The 18,606-nt window shown below is 56.1% G+C and overlaps 1 protein-coding gene across 1 annotated transcript; it reads left to right on the top strand.

The window, feature by feature from the left end:
• The first annotated feature begins 6,710 nt into the window (after positions 1–6,710).
• SLC16A1 (solute carrier family 16 member 1) lies at positions 6,711–17,757 on the top strand. Its single transcript, XM_019514089.1, has 6 exons — positions 6,711–6,834; positions 7,877–8,134; positions 12,382–12,525; positions 12,864–13,736; positions 14,452–14,702; positions 16,937–17,757. Exons 2-6 carry the CDS (start codon positions 7,918–7,920, stop codon positions 17,006–17,008), a joined length of 1,557 nt encoding a protein of 518 aa, XP_019369634.1. The 5' UTR covers positions 6,711–6,834; positions 7,877–7,917; the 3' UTR covers positions 17,009–17,757.
• Positions 17,758–18,606: the final 849 nt, after the last annotated feature.

Raw genomic sequence — 18,606 nt, 5'->3', positions numbered from 1 at the left:
AGCAGCCCTCGGGGAATATTGTGGCGAGGGCACGGTGGAGACCGCGCAGTGGCCCGACACGTGAGGAGGCCCTGATCTACGTGCCGATCTAACGGTGCTGCCTTGGCTGCGCTCGTTACCATGGCTGATGGGCTGGTCTCGTGCTGCCGGCTCCGTCCCCCTCGGAGGAAGCATCGTGGCAGGCTGGCACCTGCCGCCTGCGCCCCTGTGCTGAGGATGGAGGCAGCTGCTGGTGCCTCTTTTATGAGGATGAGGTGTTGCCTTTTGGGTGTCTGCCTGTCTGCTCCTGAAGGCTGGCAGGTAGGCAGCGACTCCCAGGAGCTGCTCCGTTCCTGATGTGGCCTTAGCTTGGGGGAGGTGGACCAGGCCATGCCCACCGGTGATTTCAGACTCGCTGCCTGGCGAGGAGCCCGGGGGGTCTGCAGCACGATCAGGGACAGGTGCCTCGAAGCCCTCGGCCTGCCGGGTGCTGACCTCGCCTCACCCCCGCGGCGAGCCAGCGCGGTACCTGGGCAAGCCCTCAATTGGGCATTGTTCAGCTCCGAGCCCTCGCGGGCGCCGGAGAGTCACGTATCCCCTTGTGCAGCAAGGATAACGCTGCCTCCTCCCCACCGCAGCCACGGGTAGATTTACACCCGGCCTAATTCTCTAACCAGCTTACACGCCACCGAATGGGCCCCTCATTAGCTTGTAATGAGCTCTACTTGGACGCCTTCCTGTCCGGACAAAAGCGGAGGTTGATGCTGTAAAGCACTTCTCACCAAACCGCTCCTAGCTGGAGGGAAAGCTCCACTTTGCTCAATAACGAGATCAAAAGCCAGGCAGCACAATGGCTTCCCCTGGCTCCACGTGGCAGGGGCCGGGTTCCCCCCCGGGCCTGCCCGGCGCCGCGTTGCCCCTCGCTGCGGGCAGTGTACTTAGAGCTGGACGGCGAGAAAGGGAGTCTGCTGCGTAAAGTGACCTTGCGCTGCAGAGGCTTCAGGCCTGGATAGGACGTGGGGGCTGTTTTCCACCAGGGGCCATAAAGCGGCTGCTGGGAAGACATCTCGCCTCCCCCCTGGTTTTATCTCTCGGATGTTGCTGGGTTGTAACGGTCTGCTCAGTACTGACCTTTTAATAGTCACCAGTGCACAATCCCCCTCTCCCGAACCTGTCGGTGCCGACTCTGCTGCCTCCCACAGCAGCCGGACCCAGCCTTGGCTTCGCGCCGGGAAAGCCCTGTTCTCCAGGCCTGGGAGTCTGCTTGGGGAGGGCACCTGGGGTCTCTGGGAGCCCTGCATGACAGCCCGTGGGGTCTGGCATGTGCTGTGGGATACCTGGAGCTGCTTTGGCTAAGGCAGGGCATGCACGCGGCTCCTGCCCTGTCTCTGGCTTGCCCTTCTGCTCAGCGTGGGGCAGACTGTGGTCGGCTCCTGCTCAAGGTGGGAAGTAGTTCTGGGCAGGGCTTTCCCTCTGAGGGTTAGGGGCAGCGGAGGGCAAGTGTGCTACGAGGGGCAGGGCAAAGCCTACCCGTGTTGTGGGGTTTTAAGAGGATGTGAGCTTCTGGGTCCAGCCGATGCCGTACGCAGCTGGCTCCGTTTGCCTTCCTGCAAGGGGAACGGAGCCCTTTGCAAATGGAAGTGCAGTGCCTTCACAAGTGCAAACTGCAGAAGAGGGAGGGGGCTGAGCGGCGTTTGGAGCCGGGCGGTGCCAGCCTCCCATTCTCGGAGGCAGGTGTGGGCGGCGCGAGGTGCTTCTGTGCAGCTGTATCCAGCTGTAACCAGATGGCAGAGCAGCAGGTGATGCCTGGACGACCAAACCTTCTGCTTTTGCACACAGGCCTCTTCCAAAAGCCTGCTGAGTCTTGTCACAGCCAGCTCCTGTTTTTCAGGAGCAATTTAACATTGCACTTTGCCTCTGAGGACAATGGCAAGGCGGGGAGGGGTTGCTCACGCTGCCAGGCTCCTGCTGACACCCCTCCACAGGGTGCTGTGTACAAACACCACCTCCTTACAGCTCTGATGGCACGAGGATATCAGACAAACCGCAGCAAATAGAAGGCAGCAGCCGGAAAAGCAAAATATTTGCCAAATGCACAAGTCTGTAATCCATGGGAGGATGGACAAATGTAAACACCTTGGTGCAAGGCCTGATAAAAACCTTGGCAGTTCAGTTCTGGGTCTCGGGCCCCAGGCAGCGAGGATGCAGTAGGAATAGCAGGCAGCCCTCGGGCCAGGGGCTGAAGGGTTTCTCTGCGAGTACCTCCGAAGTGTGGAACGGGTCCTAACCCCGCACAGGAGATGCGGGGAAATGCCCTGGGGCTAGGGTCAAATCTGACTGCTAGGGATGTGCTCTGTGATCTCTGGGGCAAGTCCCTTCACCTTTCTGGACCTGCCTGCCTTTTCCTCCTAGCCTTGACTCACCTGTTCAGCTCATGAGCTCTGGTTGTGGGTAAATACAGCACCCAGCATCTTGGTGCAAGTGTGCAAGTAGTACCAGTTCAGGGGTTGCCCAGGAGTGGGCACGATAGGAAACCTGTGAGGGTCTGGGTGGGTGGGGAGTGTAGCAGAGAGCCGCTTGCCGTGACACGTAGACCCTGCGGCGCTGCAAGCACGTGTCTCCCTTCTCCAGAGGGATCCAGCGCAGCTGCACAGGGTGCGTGACTGCACGTGTGGGTTGTGCCTGTTGTTGCCTGCATCTCCTCTCCCCCGTGCTGGAAACCAGGGCTGGGGTTATTAGGTCTTAGAGGAACAACATGCTGCTGTTGAGTAGCAGAGGCAAAGGCTGCATGTTGCCTGCGCCCTGGGGCGCACAGACAGCTGAGCTGGCGCACGGCCTCTTCCCAGAGCGCATCGCCTTTTGGGGAAAAAGGCTTGGGTTGTGCAAGGGAGGCTCTTTGCAAGCCAAGATGAGGAGGAGGAGGAGGAGGGCTTGCCAGGACGCCTTTTGCGTTCGGACAGCTGCTCAGGACGCCGGCGTGCCATGGGGAAGGGTTGTAGCAAAGCGGGGAGAGAGCCGAGCTGACCAGACCTCGAGGATAAAAAGCCTTCTGGGTCCTCCGTGCAGGATGGCTGTCCCGGGCCTTCACAAGTGGGCATTGTGCAGAGATTTTTGTGGACGGTTGGCTCCAAAAATATTTCCCTGTGTTTACAGGGTGTTTATAAAAGGAAGTCTGTCTTAGCTGTGGAATTCGGCCAGGCTGGGCTCTTTAAGGACACAGTCACTCGCTGCGTTGTATAAGCAGATATCCTGGATATTCCTCCTAAAGCCTCCTAAGTTTGAGGAGGGGAACAGCCCCTGGACGGTCCCCACCTGGAGTTACCTGTTGCGTGATCAAGACTTCTTGTCCGCCTGTTGTTTGCTTGCCAGGAAGGTGCAGGCGGGGCCTGGGGATTTATCAAGAGTTTCCAGCACAGCAGATGTGGTGCTTGCAGTCTTCACTCGGTCTCAGCTTTAATTATGGCATCTACAGCTACTTTAGTGCCTAATAGAGTAAATTGTAGCTGACTGCCTGGTAGTCATGAATTGAAGATCTAAACACGTCTGACACGTAGCCCCTTTTCCAAAACTGGCGTCATAACTATTCCCTTGACTTGGGAATTTCCATGCTGAACTAACTGGCTGCTTTTGAAGTGTGGTTTCTTTGCTTTGACCAAAAATTCTTCCATGAGAGGGCATAGAGCATAAGGGAAAGTTGCAAGCGTTGAGAGAAACTTTTTTTTTTTTTTAAGATATATCTTTCTCAATTGCCTTTAATGGCAGACAGAGCTGCAGCTGGCTGGCTGGTGGAAAACAGCAGACTGCCCCTTTCTGCCCTTCAGTCTACCTTGATGCTCTCCGATCGAGTGAAACCCTCCCTCCATTCAGGATTTTCCATTGTTGAAATGGGGGGGATCAGAGGTGGGGAGCGAGTGAGAAATGACCCCCCTGGACATGGTCTTACAGCTGCTGCCGCGGGAGCTGGATCTGGAAAGGGGAAGGGGTGTTTGGGAAAGGAGCAAGTCACAGTAGGTTGTGCAAGTGATTGCATTTGAATGGGGGAGTTCAGCAAACCTTATGAAAGCTCAGTACAACTCACACAACAAGAATAGGTTGGAAACTTCCTTATGCAGTTTGTGCAATTCATTCACTTGCGTGCTTTCCATGGAGTCGGGTCGCATGGAGCAGCACCAGAAGACGGGGCGGTTCACATCCAGAGAGCTCGTAGACATTAGGGGCTGGAAGGGGCCTCGTGAGATCATTGATTCTCGAGTCCAGCCCCACTGCCAGAGGCAGGATGTCTGCAGGGATCAGACGATCCCAGCAAGATAAACATCCAAATGCCTTTTGAATGTGTCCCGAGTAGGTGCTTGCACCACCTCTGCGGGTAGGCTGTCTTGGGCACTCGGACCGTAAAGACGTTTTTCCTTATATCAAGCCTGAATCGGCTTTCTAGAAGCTTGTGGCCGTTGGACCTAGTTTCCCTTGGGGAGCCCTGGTGAACGCCTGTTCTCCCCGACCCTGATGCACACCTGCAGCCGCCAAGTCCCCCCGCGCCTTCTCTTTGCCAGGCTTTTGATACCCACTTGGATATCAAAAGCAGCGCGGTGTCCCTGTGGCTGTGTCCATTGGCAGGTGTACCCTGCACACCCCTTGTCTGGCGCCACGCTCCCCCCGGACTGCGAGCGTGTCCTGTCAGCCCTGCGCAGCTTCGGTGGGAAGAGCACTTGGGCCGGCTGCGCAGGTTTGCTGGACGAGGAGACCAGGCATCTGTGCCGGTTGGGAGCTCCTCTCCCAAAGGCCTGTGGGCTTTCATCTGTATTAAGGCCCTCCTTTGTGCAGCTTTGCCTCTTGGTAGTGGAAGTCACCCGATGTGAAGGTGGAATAAGCACTCCCTTTGGCTGGGCCGATCGGGGCAGCCGCAGGGTTTGTTTAGCAGGAGTGCCTTGGAAAGGACCCTTTTGTCCAGCCTCCAGCATGACTTGCTTCTGCTCACCGTGGTCGCAGGCTGCGCTGGTCAAGAGTCGGTATAAGTATCTATCCAGCAAAAGTGAGTGGTGCCTGGATCAGGTGGACCCAGTCTGAAGCGGCATCAATAAAACATTCTGCAGTATTTTGTTCCCCTTGCTGCTGGATGCCAGTCCAAGGCACAGGCGCTTGTGTGAACTAGTCTGCGATGGCTTTCGCAAATCTCTCCTTCAATTTGGATCCACATTAAGCTGCCAAAAGCTCTTGCCCGTCAGGCACAGCCAACAGGAGGAGGCTGGCGGCTTTTCAGGAGCTCTGGCAGGCTTGGCCGGAGGACCTCCCTGCTGGGGTGGATGATTCAAAGCTCTTTAACCTGCAAGCAAGATGGGACAGAAAGTAAGTCTGCAGGGCAGTGCATTGCTGTGTAGACCCGGGCATGCTCATGCTAGCCCAGAAGCAGTGCAGCCACACAGGTCAGTTAGCCTGACTCCGCCAGCAGCCTCAGCCAGAGTGAAGCATGGTGCCAGAGTAGCTGCCCTACTTCCAGCAACAGCTAGCCCGGGCATCTTGGCACAGCCCTGCCCTGAATTCTGCCCCCCGGGTTTCTGGTGCTGTAGGCTGCACATCCTGCAGTGGGCCGATCTGAAGTTCCAACCAAGCCAAATGTGATGGTTTAAAATGGGGACTGGGCAGTGCTCAGCATTGTGGTCTCCTGTTCCAGTGCGACACGAGTGCAGTTTACATTGCATTGCTCCAGTGCTGCGGAGGCCGGGGCTGGCTCAGGTTGCAGGAGCTGGTGGGGGGGGTGAGGCTGCCAGTCTCAAGGGGTGGGAGACGGGAAGACATCGGGGCAGTCGGAGCTAGTGGGACGTACCCTGATGGGATGTCTGCAGGGAGATGGCCGCTGGGAAGAGGGCCCTCTCACAGTGCTGAATGCATGCAGCAGCCTGCCATAGCCGTGCAGCCAAGCAGCCTCCGAAGTTCAGGGCAAAGCCTGCCCCTGCTACCCAGGACATTTCCTCAGGCTAAGTCTTATTTCCGGCACATCCCGCCATCTCTGCAGCATGTGCGTGTCTCTGCCGTGCTTCACCCCTCTGCCTCTAAGGGCCTTGTCTTGATGCGAGATGGTGGCAAGCACTGCAGGCATCTTGATTCCTGGGAACAGGGCTGGGTCTAAGTGGTCATTTCCTTTCCTTGCCTTGGCTTGGCTTACAGTGCAAACTCTTCTGTCGCTGCAGCCGGATGGGATTAACTTGTGCATCGCTTCTGCTGCTAGCTGACCCTCTGGCTCCGGCTTTGCGCGGGGTTGTTGGCCCCAAAGCGTTTAGAAATCCTGAGAGGGCCCCAGAATAGCCCGGAGCATTTAGAAAAGGTGGTGGGGGAAAGGCTCTGCTTGCCTCTCGGCTTGTGAACCTCCAGAGCGAGTCCACTTCACATTTTGAAGTTGTCCTTCCCGCAGCCAGAGGGCTGCCAGCCCTTTTGAATGAAAGACGAGATCCCTTTGTAGCCGAGGGGCTCTGCTGTGGCCTGAGCCAGAAGGGAGGGGGAGTGTGAGCCCGGCAGTAAAGCTTTGGGAGCTGGCAGTGCTGGGACCCCCGGGGTGGTGGGGAATTGGGATCGGGGTATGGCGTGTGCTGGGGGAGAGGCTGATGGGTACAGCCAGAAACCAAGGGAGAGGTCTGGGAGGGCCCCAGTGCTCCCGGCGGCGCGGAGGGATGGGTAGCGAGGCTGTGTCAGAGCATTTGCATCCAGGCACCTGCTGAAACTTCCCTTTGTTCGCCCTCGCGCTATGTTTAGCTGCTGTTGGTGACCTTTTGCGGCTGCTTCGTACGCTGCCAGGCCCTGTGCAAGAGCTGCCAGGCACCTGGCTCCTGTCCGTCTCTGAGGCAAGAGCCAGTTTGTTTCGGGGTGAGTGTCTAAGACCTGCCTCTTCCTGGGGACTCAGTCCTGCTGCGACCTGCTCTCCAGCTCATCAATGCGCGCCTCTTATCTGATATCAGCTACCTCGCCTCGCACGTGGCAGATTATGCGCAGAGCGCAGGAAGCGCGGAGCCAGCCTGCACTTTCTGCTTCGCATTTGCTGTCTCGCTTCCCAGCTCTGTCGCTGCATCCTACTTTTGCAGGGTGTGTGGCTGCAGGGAGGCTAAAAGGGGAAGTGGCATGGAGTAGAGCCCGAAAATAGCCTTCCCTGCAGAGCTGAGCGCGGCGTGGCAGGGCCCGTGTGCACCTGCGTGACCAGCAGCCTTGGTGAAAGTGCAGCAAAGACCTGGTAGTGCTTGGAAGCGCGGTGGCCACTGCTCTGGACTCCGCGTGCCCACGTGGGAGCGTCTCCAGGAAGGGCCATGGCAGTGAGTTTCCAAGCATGGATCTTTGCCAGCTGAACGATGTGTGCCACCCCATGCTCCCTGCCGGGGGTCAGGCCAGTGCTGCTGAACAACCGTCTCCTAAATCTGGGCCTGATGTGCTGCTTGTGTAAAGCTGCCTTCCGTTTTCAGCCGTGCCGGCACTCTTAATTCACAACTTGCAAAGCTTGTGTGGTTCAGCCTGCGACTAGAAAATGGCGTGTTGAGTGCCCAACTTGAGACGCCGTCCAGGATGCGTGTGTTTCTGGGGGGCTGAATCTGTGCTGCTCGGGGGGTCTCCGCCTGGGAATCTTACCAGTCGAGACACCCCAAAGCACTGGCCCTTGGCAAAGCCTGGCTCTTATCTGGGACAGTTGGGGTTCCTGGCCCTTGCTGAAATCAAGGGGAGCTGCCCAGCCCCATCCTGACCTCTTTTAGATGCTCTTGGTGTTCACGTGAGTTTTTGTGTAGCTCTGCTCCACCCCGGATTCGGGGCTCTCTAGAAGGAGCGAGGGAGGCCATAATGGTCAAAGTTGCTGCCCTGTGGTGTGGGCTCTAGGATAAAATGCTGCTGTTTGCTGAATACTAACACCCTGTCTTCTCTGCAGATCCTTGAACCCCAGCTACATCAGCACCGACTTCGCTCAAGATGGCACCAGCAGTCGGAGGCCCCCAGGGATACACACCACCGGAGGGAGGATGGGGTTGGGCTGTGGTCATCGGTGCCTTCATCTCCATCGGGTTCTCCTACGCCTTTCCCAAATCCATCACAGTGTTCTTCAAAGAGATCGAGGTCATCTTCAACGCATCGAGCAGCAAAGTCTCCTGGATTTCTTCCATCATGTTGGCTGTTATGTATGGAGGAGGTAAGCCAGCAGGCCTGGGCAGCAGTGCCAGGACCTTTACCTTGATGCCTGGGGAGGTGTCTTCTTTCTGCCTCTGACCTGACTGCACCTTACTGGGATGCTTCAGCCAAAACCTCCCCAGCGGCGAGCATGGCCCCCTGTCCGGGTGAGCCTTTGGGCAGCTGGCTAGTTTGGAGGAGTTTGGCATAAACCTGGCTTAATGCCTCAAATGTGTGAAAATGAGGTTAATCTGTCCTGCCTGTCCAGCAAAGCTGGAAGTAAAGTCTTTCCGGGGAATTATCAACTTATATAATTCTGCACTTGTCCTTGTTATCGTGGCTGCTGACATCTTGTATCTACCTCTAGCATGCTGGGCTGCTTGCAGATAAGTACTGCGCTGCAGGCAGGGGTCTGTGCCTAGCACTTCCTTAGACGAGGCGGCATGCCAGCTTGCAGAGCTGTTCTGGAAGCGTGCCAGCTCGCGCCAGCTGTGGATGTGGCCCCCAAATCTGATCCAGGCACTTGGATTGCTCAGTCAGTTGCTCTGCCTCACACCCAGTGACTTTGCTTTGTTGGTTTTTCCATCGCTGCGTTGTGGCTTCTGACCTGGCCAGCACTAGCGGGGTGCCCGCACTGATTTTTAGCAGAGGGTACTTTGCAGTGCTAGCCCAGGGCAGTGCCCTGTGCTCCCATTTGGAGGAGGAGGAGGATGGCAACACAGATCCAAAATATGGGGAAATGCATAAAAACTCTGGAGGAATCCCCTTGCCCCAAGCTTAGGAGCTGGTTTGGAGCCCTGTCCCCATCTCCCTGTACACCACCTTTGCCTTGCTGGCTCTGACCACGTTGGGTAACATGGGGGATTCTTGCCCCGTTCCTGATCGGGCCTCGATTTTCTGCAGCCGCCTGCAAACACCACTGCAAATGCTGGTGACATGGGGGACTAAAAGCTGCGGCCCCCGCGGCACTGCCGTGGTGTCTGGTGCAGAGCAGAGCAGAACTCGTGTGGCCACTGTCCACTGGCGAGCGGCTGGACTCTTGCTTTGCATTTATGCATCCGAAACAAGTGACGTCAGCCGGCGAGCGAGGCACGAGGCTTCCCCTTGCAGGGGAACAGCTCCGGCATTGTCCTCCCTCAGCTGGCGAGGCTGCCGGCACATTTCCCTGGTCCCCTCTCATAACAAGCTTGGAAACCGTGACCGTGGGGCTTAATGAGACTGACTGAGCCATTCTGTCTCTCTTCCCCCTGTCCCCTCCCCAGTGAAAGTGGTTCCCTGCACTCCCCTTGGGAGCTGCTGTCCCAGTGCTTCTCAGCGGCTTATAGGGTCGTGGTCAGGATGGAGCCAGTATGCAGACACTTGCAGCTGGGACGAGCCTCACGCTTGGACGCAACTTGCTGCCCGGGCTCTCCCTGGCCTGGCCTTAGAGCAGTGCCCCCAGCACCATGGCTGGGCTCCCAGCCACTCCCAGTGCTCAAAACCGGTTTGTCAATGTGCGCGTGACCGTGGGCTGAAACCTCGCGGGGAAAGGGCAGCATGCAGGGCTGCCCCAGGGGCCCCACAGTGCTTACTGCCTCTCACTTTGCATAGCCGAGAGTCATGATATTGCTGCCACTCCTTCCCCTAAATTACAGTGTTTGGTTCCTGGAATGAGATTACTCATTTGGGCATCCCAAGCGTACTTTGCATACATAGTCTGGTCTGGGAGTGTCCCTTCTAGGAAGCTGTGATGTGTGTGGTGCTGATACACATACAACTCCCTTCCCCCTCCCAAAGATGCAGCGTTTCCCTGCAGGTCTTTGTGGGCCTGCACAGACCCAGCAGGACCTCTGAATGTCGGCTTGGCTGAGACAGACTGTGCCTGTGATTGCTGGCCAGTTTCCTCCCAGACCCTGGATCCTGAAAAGCACGTCTTTCCAGGAACTCTGTTTTCTTTAGCACAACGACAGCGTGTCTCCTGGCAGCAGGAGCCAGACCCATGGCGGGGCTTGCTTTGGCTTGCTGCAGAACAGATGCAGGACAAGCAGCAGAGCCAGCCGGCTTGTTTCTTCACACACACTGGGGAGTGAGGGCAGGGCGGCACCTTAGGGACCATCTGATTCAGGGAGGTGGGAGCCTGCCCAACTTTATGCTGCGTCCTCTGGCCAGTGGAGTCCAGGCCAGCTCCTGTTGGAAGGGCTTTGGCTCTTTGAGATGGTTTAGAGCTTGGGTCCAGCCTGGCGCGCACGTCCGTCTATGCACGTCCCTCTTTGCTGTGCTGAGAGGGTGCTGTAAAGCCAAACTGAGCAGGTGGCTCCGTCCGCTCTCCGGCCGGGAAGTCCACCTGCTCTGCGCGGCTTTGTGGCTGTTCCCAAGAGGGGGTGCAGTGCCGTCCACAGACCCTGGCTTGGGACACCAGGGAGCAAGCGAGTGGTCAAGGTACAGCTCTTAGCTGGTGCCAAGTGCCCGTGTGGTGGGTGGGGAGGTCACCCCCGCTGGGCTGAGATCAGAGGGAAGGGTCTGCTCTTGTGGAGCCTCTCCAGGGCCTGCCTCCGCTGCTGGTGGGCTGTACTGGCAGGGGTTGCACACAGGTGCTGTGCCGGGCCTGGCACTATCCGCGGAGGCGCCAGGTATGATGGGAGGGAGGAGATGGGCCAAGCGCTAGGATTTGGGAATGCCCTGTTCCCAGCAGTCCCTCTTCAAACATTTTCCGGGCTCTGTTTAAACTGGGTGAGAAGGTCAAGTAGCAGATGAGTACCTGTGAATAACATGTTGACGACCTTGCTGCTTGTTAATGGTGAAGCTAGATTTGTTAATATTCAATGGATGTTCATTCAGTGTATTTAAAGACCTGCTCGTGTCTGTCGAGCATGCACTTCTGGACTTAATGGCTGTTTACTTTGGATTATGGTTTTTGGTAATGAAGTGCGTCAGCTCTGGCCCACAGAGTGAGCTGCCTTCCCGAGCACCTGGAGAAAAGCAAATTACCAAATGCCGCTTGCACGTGAGGCTCTTTGGAGCTACTGTTTCTGCTGCCTGGCTGCGAATCCCTGCTGGCCTATCTGAGCCTTCCCACCTGCCCGTATGCTTCACCATGTGTTCGGTCTCATCCTCTTGTGGGCAAGTGCTTCGGGGCAGAGACCATCACAGACGGCATGCTTTTGTCGGGCCTGGCACTGCGTGGCTTCAGCATGGCTGGGCCACGAGGCACCATCATGTTGCAGTGACTGGTTCACCCCAAATCCCATTTGGGATGGCCACAGACTAGACAGCCCCTCGTGTTCAGGTTGGGAAAACTGCAGTCGGACTGCCTGGGTGGAAAGAGACCCACGCCCCAGGTTGCCCCCGGTGCAATGCAAGCACGGGGCTCTGTGCTGGGCCTTTGTGTTCCCAGGTCTGCTGGGGTCTTTCCAGGAGTCGTGACTCAGGAAGCTCATGCTACTGTTTCTCTCTGGGAATCACTGGGCCAGGGAGGCTTTGTCTTGGCCCCCCAAACAGGAGACACACGTGGCTGAATTTAGGGAGTCTCTGAGGGGTCGATGTCCCAAGAGATGCTCACACAGCACTTGCCACCAAGGAGGATTCTGCGGGCCAATTTTGGGGGCTGGGGGAGTCCGACTGGCCTAGTAAGGGGGCTCAGATGCCACGTGGGCAAAGACTTCTTTTTAAAGAGCAGCTGATTCCTGGAACATGCTTGTTCAGGGGCCGTCTCACCTTCCACCCCCTCTTCATGGTGCGCGACAGCAGGATCTGCACGTGACTGTTGCGTTTGAAGTGGCAGCTCAGGGAAGGAACAAACAGCAGAAGCAGGCACTAACATGAAACAGACCCTTGCTCCACGCCAGCTCGGGTGGGGGCGGGCAGGCAAGGGAGCCCGAAACGGGCACACAGGGAGCTGACTTGGCTACAACAGCAGATGGGGAGGCAGTGCTATGTCAGCTCGGGCTCCGGCTCCTGACAACCCCAGGGGCTCAAACTCCCCCATGCTGCAAAGGTAGCAGCACACGGGCTCTCCTGGGGGTGTCATGACAATGTCTTGGGGCCTCTGCAGACTCAGCCTGGGCCCCAACCTGAGCCTTGCCCTTCTGATGGAGCTGGCAGCATGTGTGTTAGTCAAGCATCTGCACGTCTTCGTCCTGCCGAGGAGATGCAAGAGAAGCCGCTGCTCTCTGCCTGCCTGCACCTGGTTTTCACAGACTCCTGAGCAAAGTCTGCTTTCTCCAGCACTTCCCCCTGCTCTCGTGCAGGCAAGCCAGGCTGAGGCTAACTATGCTTTCTGATGCCCTCTAGGTCCCATCAGCAGCATCCTGGTGAACAAATACGGCAGTCGGCCCATCATGATTGCTGGGGGGTGCCTGTCGGGCTGCGGCTTGATCGCCGCGTCCTTCTGTAACACGGTGGAGGAGCTGTATTTCTGCGTGGGGGTTGTTGGAGGTGAGTGGCCCCTTTCCTCCCCGTTGTTCAGGGTCACAATACAAACGAGACGCCTAGATTCTTGGTGGGGGGAGGTTAAACCAGAATTTGCAATTTAAGGAAAGACTAATACAGGTGGATAGCAATGCTCATCTGAGGTGCCCAGCCACAGCTCTTTATTTGCATATAATCTGCTGAGAAAAATGTGTCTGGAAGAATTAATGCTGTGATACTTAATAACCTGGCCCATATCTCTTGCTCAGCCTTTTCAGCACTGGTGGCCCTGCCCTTATCCCATTGATCTCTAGAAGGGCAGAGCTCTTATGTCTGAATTCACCATATCCTTGCTTGTTTTTCAGGTCTTGGGCTGGCTTTCAACTTGAACCCAGCCTTGACCATGATCGGCAAGTACTTCTTTAAGAAGCGCCCGTTGGCTAATGGTCTCGCTATGGCAGGGAGCCCTGTGTTCTTGTCTACGTTGGCACCTGTGAACCAAATCTTCTTCGGTATCTTTGGCTGGAGGGGAAGCTTTTTAATTCTCGGCGGCCTTCTGCTGAACTGCTGTGTGGCCGGATCTCTGATGCGACCGATAGGCCCCAAACCCAATCAGGTGAAGAAAGAGGTCACTAAAGAAGCATTGCAGGAGGCCGGGAAAGCTGGTCTGAAAAAAGAGGAAGGATCTGGTGATGCCAGTGCAGACCTGATTGCGGGAAAGGCCAAGAAGGAGAAGCTCACGGTTTTCCAGACCGTCAACAAGTTCCTGGACTTGTCCCTGTTCACCCACAGAGGGTTCTTGCTCTACCTGTCGGGCAACGTTATCATGTTCTTCGGCCTGTTCACTCCCTTGGTCTTCCTCAGCAACTACGCCAAGAGCAAGCACATCGCGAACGAGTCGGCTGCCTTCCTGCTCTCCATTCTGGCCTTTGTAGACATGGTGGCCAGGCCTTCCATGGGCCTGGTGGCCAACACCAAGTGGATCAGGCCCAGGGTGCAGTACTTCTTTGCTATCTCTGTGATCTACAACGGCGTGTGCCACCTCCTGGCTCCCTTATCCACCTCCTACGCCGGGTTCTGCATCTACGCAGGGTTCTTCGGATTTGCTTTCGGCTGGCTCAGCTCTGTCTTGTTTGAGACGCTGATGGACCTGGTGGGCACGCAGAGGTTCTCCAGCGCTGTCGGGCTGGTGACGATCGTGGAGTGCTGCCCCGTGCTCCTGGGACCCCCTCTCCTAGGTACAGTATGGACTCGGCTCTTGGGGAAGGTGGGAGGGGGTGGCACGTGGCGTGCCGGCGGGGAGAGAGGGAGCGCTCCCGCAAGGAGGCTCACCCTGGTGAAGCCCAGGTGAGCCAGCCACACACGGGCCAGCCCTTCCAGCAGCCCTGTGTCCTGCCAGGAGCCTGTCCCCTCCATGGGGAGGCAGCCTCTTTGCACAAGGAGCAGATGAAGCAGGACACCTCGGGGTGTTTCCCCCTTCCCCTACTGCACAGCAGACCTGTCTTGTCTTCCCGTGTGGGCGGGGGTAGAATGGGGATGGAGCCGGGCAAGGGGCTTGGGTGGATCCTCCAGCCTTGGGATTTCTTAGGAAACCTCTGTTCAGTTTTGGAAACGCCTCCCCAGCGCCCTCAGCCTGTGGCGCTTTAAGACGAAACAACCCTGAGCAGCCTGTTGCTCAAGGTGTTCGTTTTTAAAATGGAAGCAGGGATTGACGACTGCTGTGAGTGTGTGCGTGCATGGCGCCTGTGCCATTTGGCCTGCCTGCACCTGATTTAACCCTGGGGTTTTTATTGTGCAGCCTTACCCATGGTTTTAAGCTTAGGAGAGTAAATGTGTGTGCATGTTCATGGGGAAAACCCTTAGAGCAAGGCTCAGGCCTGGTAGTTCAGGACAAGTCCGACCCTGCAGTGGGTTGGGTCTGTTGTGTGACACTGTCTCCCCTCTGTTCATCAGGAAAACTCAATGACATATATGGTGACTACAAATACACCTACTGGGCCTGTGGCATCATCCTGATAGTCTCTGGGATCTACCTCTTTGTGGGAATGGGAATCAACTACCGGCTGCTGGCGAAGGAGCAGAAGGCAGAGGATAAGCTGAAGAAGGAAGGGAAGGAGGAGGAGACCAACCTGGACGAGGTGGAGAAGCAGAAGGAGGCAAACAACGATGTGGCCACCCTGCCACAGAAGAGCATGGAGGACGGGGTAAAGGAGGAGGAGAGCCACATGTGAGGGACCCGGTCTTTGGCGTCTTCCTCCTGGAGGGGTCGGAGGAAGCGGTCACTCGGAAACGCTACCGGCAGGGCAGTTCCCCAGACATCGAGCCGTTGTGAGAAGTGTGTAAACCAGGTGTTCATTTTTAGCACAGCTCTTTGTGACTGCGGCAGAGCGTGGATGGAGAACCGAGTGCGCAGTATCCTTGTGTTGGGGGGTTGGGGGGTGTTTTTATATGTTGGCTTTTTAACTGTTACATGAATGTACTAATGTGTGCCTTAAAGTTTCCACACCTGTTTGACTCTGGAGAGAGCCTTAACTCCACTTCGTAAACCATGATGTAGTTAGTTTTTTGTACTTTGCTTAGAGGGGGGTTTTAAAAAGCCATAAAAAAGGATACTGGATGAGATGAGGCTTGACTGCCTTCACTGCCATGTCTAAAATGAATACTGCTTCACATGCTTCTTACTGCCAGACTCCCCGTGGAGGTAGGGATATTTTTGTTGGGGTGGGGGTGGGGAGGGGGGACGTGGTCTTTAGAATAAATACGAGCAGATAAACTCTTGGGTGCGTGAGGCCGTCTGGCTGTCTCGGAGGCCGTTTCTAGCACCTTGTGAACACTGTAGTTACTGTAGGTTTTTTCAGTCTCCCCTTCCTTGTAGTGAATCTTTGTGAAACACCCTGAAACGGCTGCCCGAGAGGAGCGGACGGCGCGCCCGCCGATCTGCAACGCTGTCTTCTCTGCTCCGCTTCTTGGGGTCCAGCCAGGTTTCCATTGCAGGCTTTCCTCCCACTCTCCCAAGTGGGGCCTGATAGCCTGGGAAGCATTCGGAGTCCAGTCGGTGCCGCTTTTCTAGGCCAGAAGCCTCCCAGCTGCGTCCCTGACACCTTGTCCGATGGTAACACTAGGAGATGAAACGGACACTAGAGCAGGGGAGTGAGCCTGTGCCTACAGCCTCCCGACAGCAATCCCAGCTGGCCTGGGCTGGAGCCGTGTGCCGTGCGGCCGCGGAGTCTGGTTTGGAAGTCTCCAGCTGCTGTCTCGCTTGAAATCGGGTGCCTGCCACTGGCAGCCAGACCTGACTTCTCCCCCTGCCTGGCCCTGTCCCAGAGCTGCTGAAGGGACCGCGGAGCTGTTTGAAAGTTGCCTGTAGCCTTGTTCTTCCTGGGTAGCCTCTGGCACTTCCCTTTGCACAGGATAGGGCTGCAAATAGGGTGCTTGCCCAGCTTGGGGGGGATCTTGCTCCTTGCAAAACACTTCCTCTCTTCAGTGAAAGCCGAGCTGGCTCTTAGTGAGGGGATCTGGATTTACCCTGATGTCTGGGGTGGGATATGTAGTTCAGTGCACTGGGGCTGAATGTTGTGCAGACTGAATGGGGCCAGATACAGGACAGAGGCTCCCACACTGGGCCCAGGGACCAGCGGTGATTCAAGGACATGGCATGTGGCCAGCAGATCATACTACCCCAGCCCCATCTCTTTCTGTTAGCATTTTGATGCCAGGGGCACACTGCTCTGTAGGCCCGAGTAGCGTGGGAGCCGCCAGGATACCACGTTCTCCTGCGGCCCTGAGACCGCAGAGCGCAAGCAGCAGATCTGAGTCGGTTCGCTCTCATGCCGCTAAGACGAGCCTGGTGGCTCATGTTGAAGACGCCGAGGAGGGAGACTTGTTTGTACGTATTTATTTTTTTAGCATGGGTCAATACCCCAGCGTACGGGGCAGGGCTGAGCTAGCAGCCTGCGACCGACCCGTCGCCGGCTGTCAAGTGTCAGTGAATGTTGTTAGGAAATCCTGTAAGAGGCTGTGTGTGTGGTTTTTTTCCAAATAAACTTGTTTTTGTATAATTGACCCACCACATGTTGAATTTTCTTCCTAGTCGGTGATAGTAGCATCCTTTTCCATAGCTGCCTCCCGGGGTGCACCAGTGGATGTGCTTTTGTAGGGGGAAATTCATGGAGGTTTCAAGCTGCAAACTCTTCAGGTCGGGCAGTCAGGTGGTGGTAGAGGTGTGGTGCCGTGGACTGATTTAACCCACGAGCACGTGTCCTTGTCTTTGCAGGGAGACTGAGCTTAGCTGGCTTGTAAGATGGTTCTGACAGTCAGCAAACTTCTTCCTCGCTCAAATTCCTCTTGGTCTGACCAAGCGCGTCCTTGGCCGTCCGAATGCCATTCACCTTATCCTTTAAATGCTGACCAGCTCAGAGCACTGCAGGGCTGTCTCTAGGAAACGCACCGCACTGGGAGGAACCGAAGTCAGGAGAAACATTCAAACCCCAGCTTCCCAAAGCGAACATGATGGTCTAAAACACCAAAAGAGTGTTTTGTTCAAGTGCCGGCTGCCAGAGCGCCAGTGAGGGGCAAACGTACACCTCCGGCTGCTGTGCCTTTCTTTTTACAATTGTCTCAACTGCAGAAGGAGGTTGGTGGCGTGCAAGCCCAAGTGGATCCGGTCCACACATGGTGACTTGTAAATGGCTTTTCCTAAAGCCTAAATCTCTGATTTTTTTTTTTTTTAGGAAAAAGATCGCATCTCAAATTGTACACTAAATAGGTAGGCTCCTGATCTAACAAAATCATCTCCATAATCTACCCTGGGAAACCCTCCAGAGCTTCCCCTCTGCATTGCTGTAGAAGCCTTTACTTTATCAACTTTCATGACAGAGACTTTGAGCTATATTTTTGCTGAGCAACAGAGTTTGCACAACTGAGGAGTCTAGGCAAATATTGCTAGGTTTTGAGAGTAGGAGTGAAGCCGAATCCAGGTGTTTGCATAGATTTCTGTTTTCACTGCAAGTGACCTTCCCGTTCCCGGGAGCCTGTGACAGTATTTCCCAATGCACTGTGAAGTCCTCGACTCCTGTTTTTTTTGGCTGCTGACTTAGTGAGTTACGGGGGATTTTTATTTTTTAATTGCAGTCTACTCTAAATCTTACAAAAGGAACCGGTCAGGGTATTTTCATACCGTAGAGTAACTTTATGAAGCCAATAGAGTATTTTGTACAAACAGAGTTTATTGTACTGTACTGTACTGAGCTGTGGCATTGTCGAAGCCACGTTGCTGTATGTTCATGAATTCCACGTGTGTGTTTCAGTCGATAGTGATGATTTCGTGTTGCAATAAACTAACCACAAAGAACAGCAGGTGTGGTCCCTCTTCTTGGAGATGGAAAGAGAAAAGCGACCAGCTGCTGCTGCTGCAAGTTCTTGCACTCGGAGCGGCTGTCTCTACCTGGCAGGGGGCTGCTTCCTGGTGACGGGGAAGTATTAACGCTCTTCGGGGGCATCTCAGGCTGGGGAGGAGGTGCAGGATGGGAGGCTCTCCCAGGGCAGACAGACCTTGTCCATGTGTCTTGGGCCAGACCTAGAGAGACCCATGCAAAGGGGGAGTGGAGAGCAGGTTTCTTGGGCTCTTTCAGCCCCTGATGCCTTGCAAGCCTCCCTGGGTAACCTGGACTAGCGCACGGCGCACTGAATTGTCTCCCAACTCCCACCCTTCGGAGCGGCGCGGCGCGGCGGCTGCGTCGCTCCGAGGAGTCGTGGGGCGCCGGGCTGCTCCGTGCTGCACTCAGACAAGGATGTGACTTTGTGTAACGCGCTTTCGGGAGTGGGCACCTCGTCCGTGTTTCGTAATCTTGCACAGTGATCGCAGCGGAGCCAGGCCTTTGCTTCCAAAAAGGCGGTGCCTGCGTCAGTGTTTGCAGCAAGATAAGGATGGTGGAACTACCCTGTTGTCCCTACTGCAAGGTCGGGGCTGCTCTTGCTCTCGCCCCTAGCTGTGCTTTGGCTTTCTCCTCGGGCAGAACGAGCAGGTGCCCCGTTTCCCTAGGACGGGGCGGCAGGTGGCCAGTGGTGAGGACAAAGCCTAGGATCCTTGCAGCCTGGGTGGAGCGGAGA

This window comes from Gavialis gangeticus, unplaced genomic scaffold (assembly GCF_001723915.1).
Source record: "Gavialis gangeticus isolate Ggan-Ray unplaced genomic scaffold, GavGan_comp1, whole genome shotgun sequence".
Classification (NCBI taxonomy): domain Eukaryota; kingdom Metazoa; phylum Chordata; order Crocodylia; family Gavialidae; genus Gavialis; species Gavialis gangeticus.
Note: the sequence above shows the minus strand (reverse complement) of the source record. Positions and strands in the feature narration are given on the sequence as shown.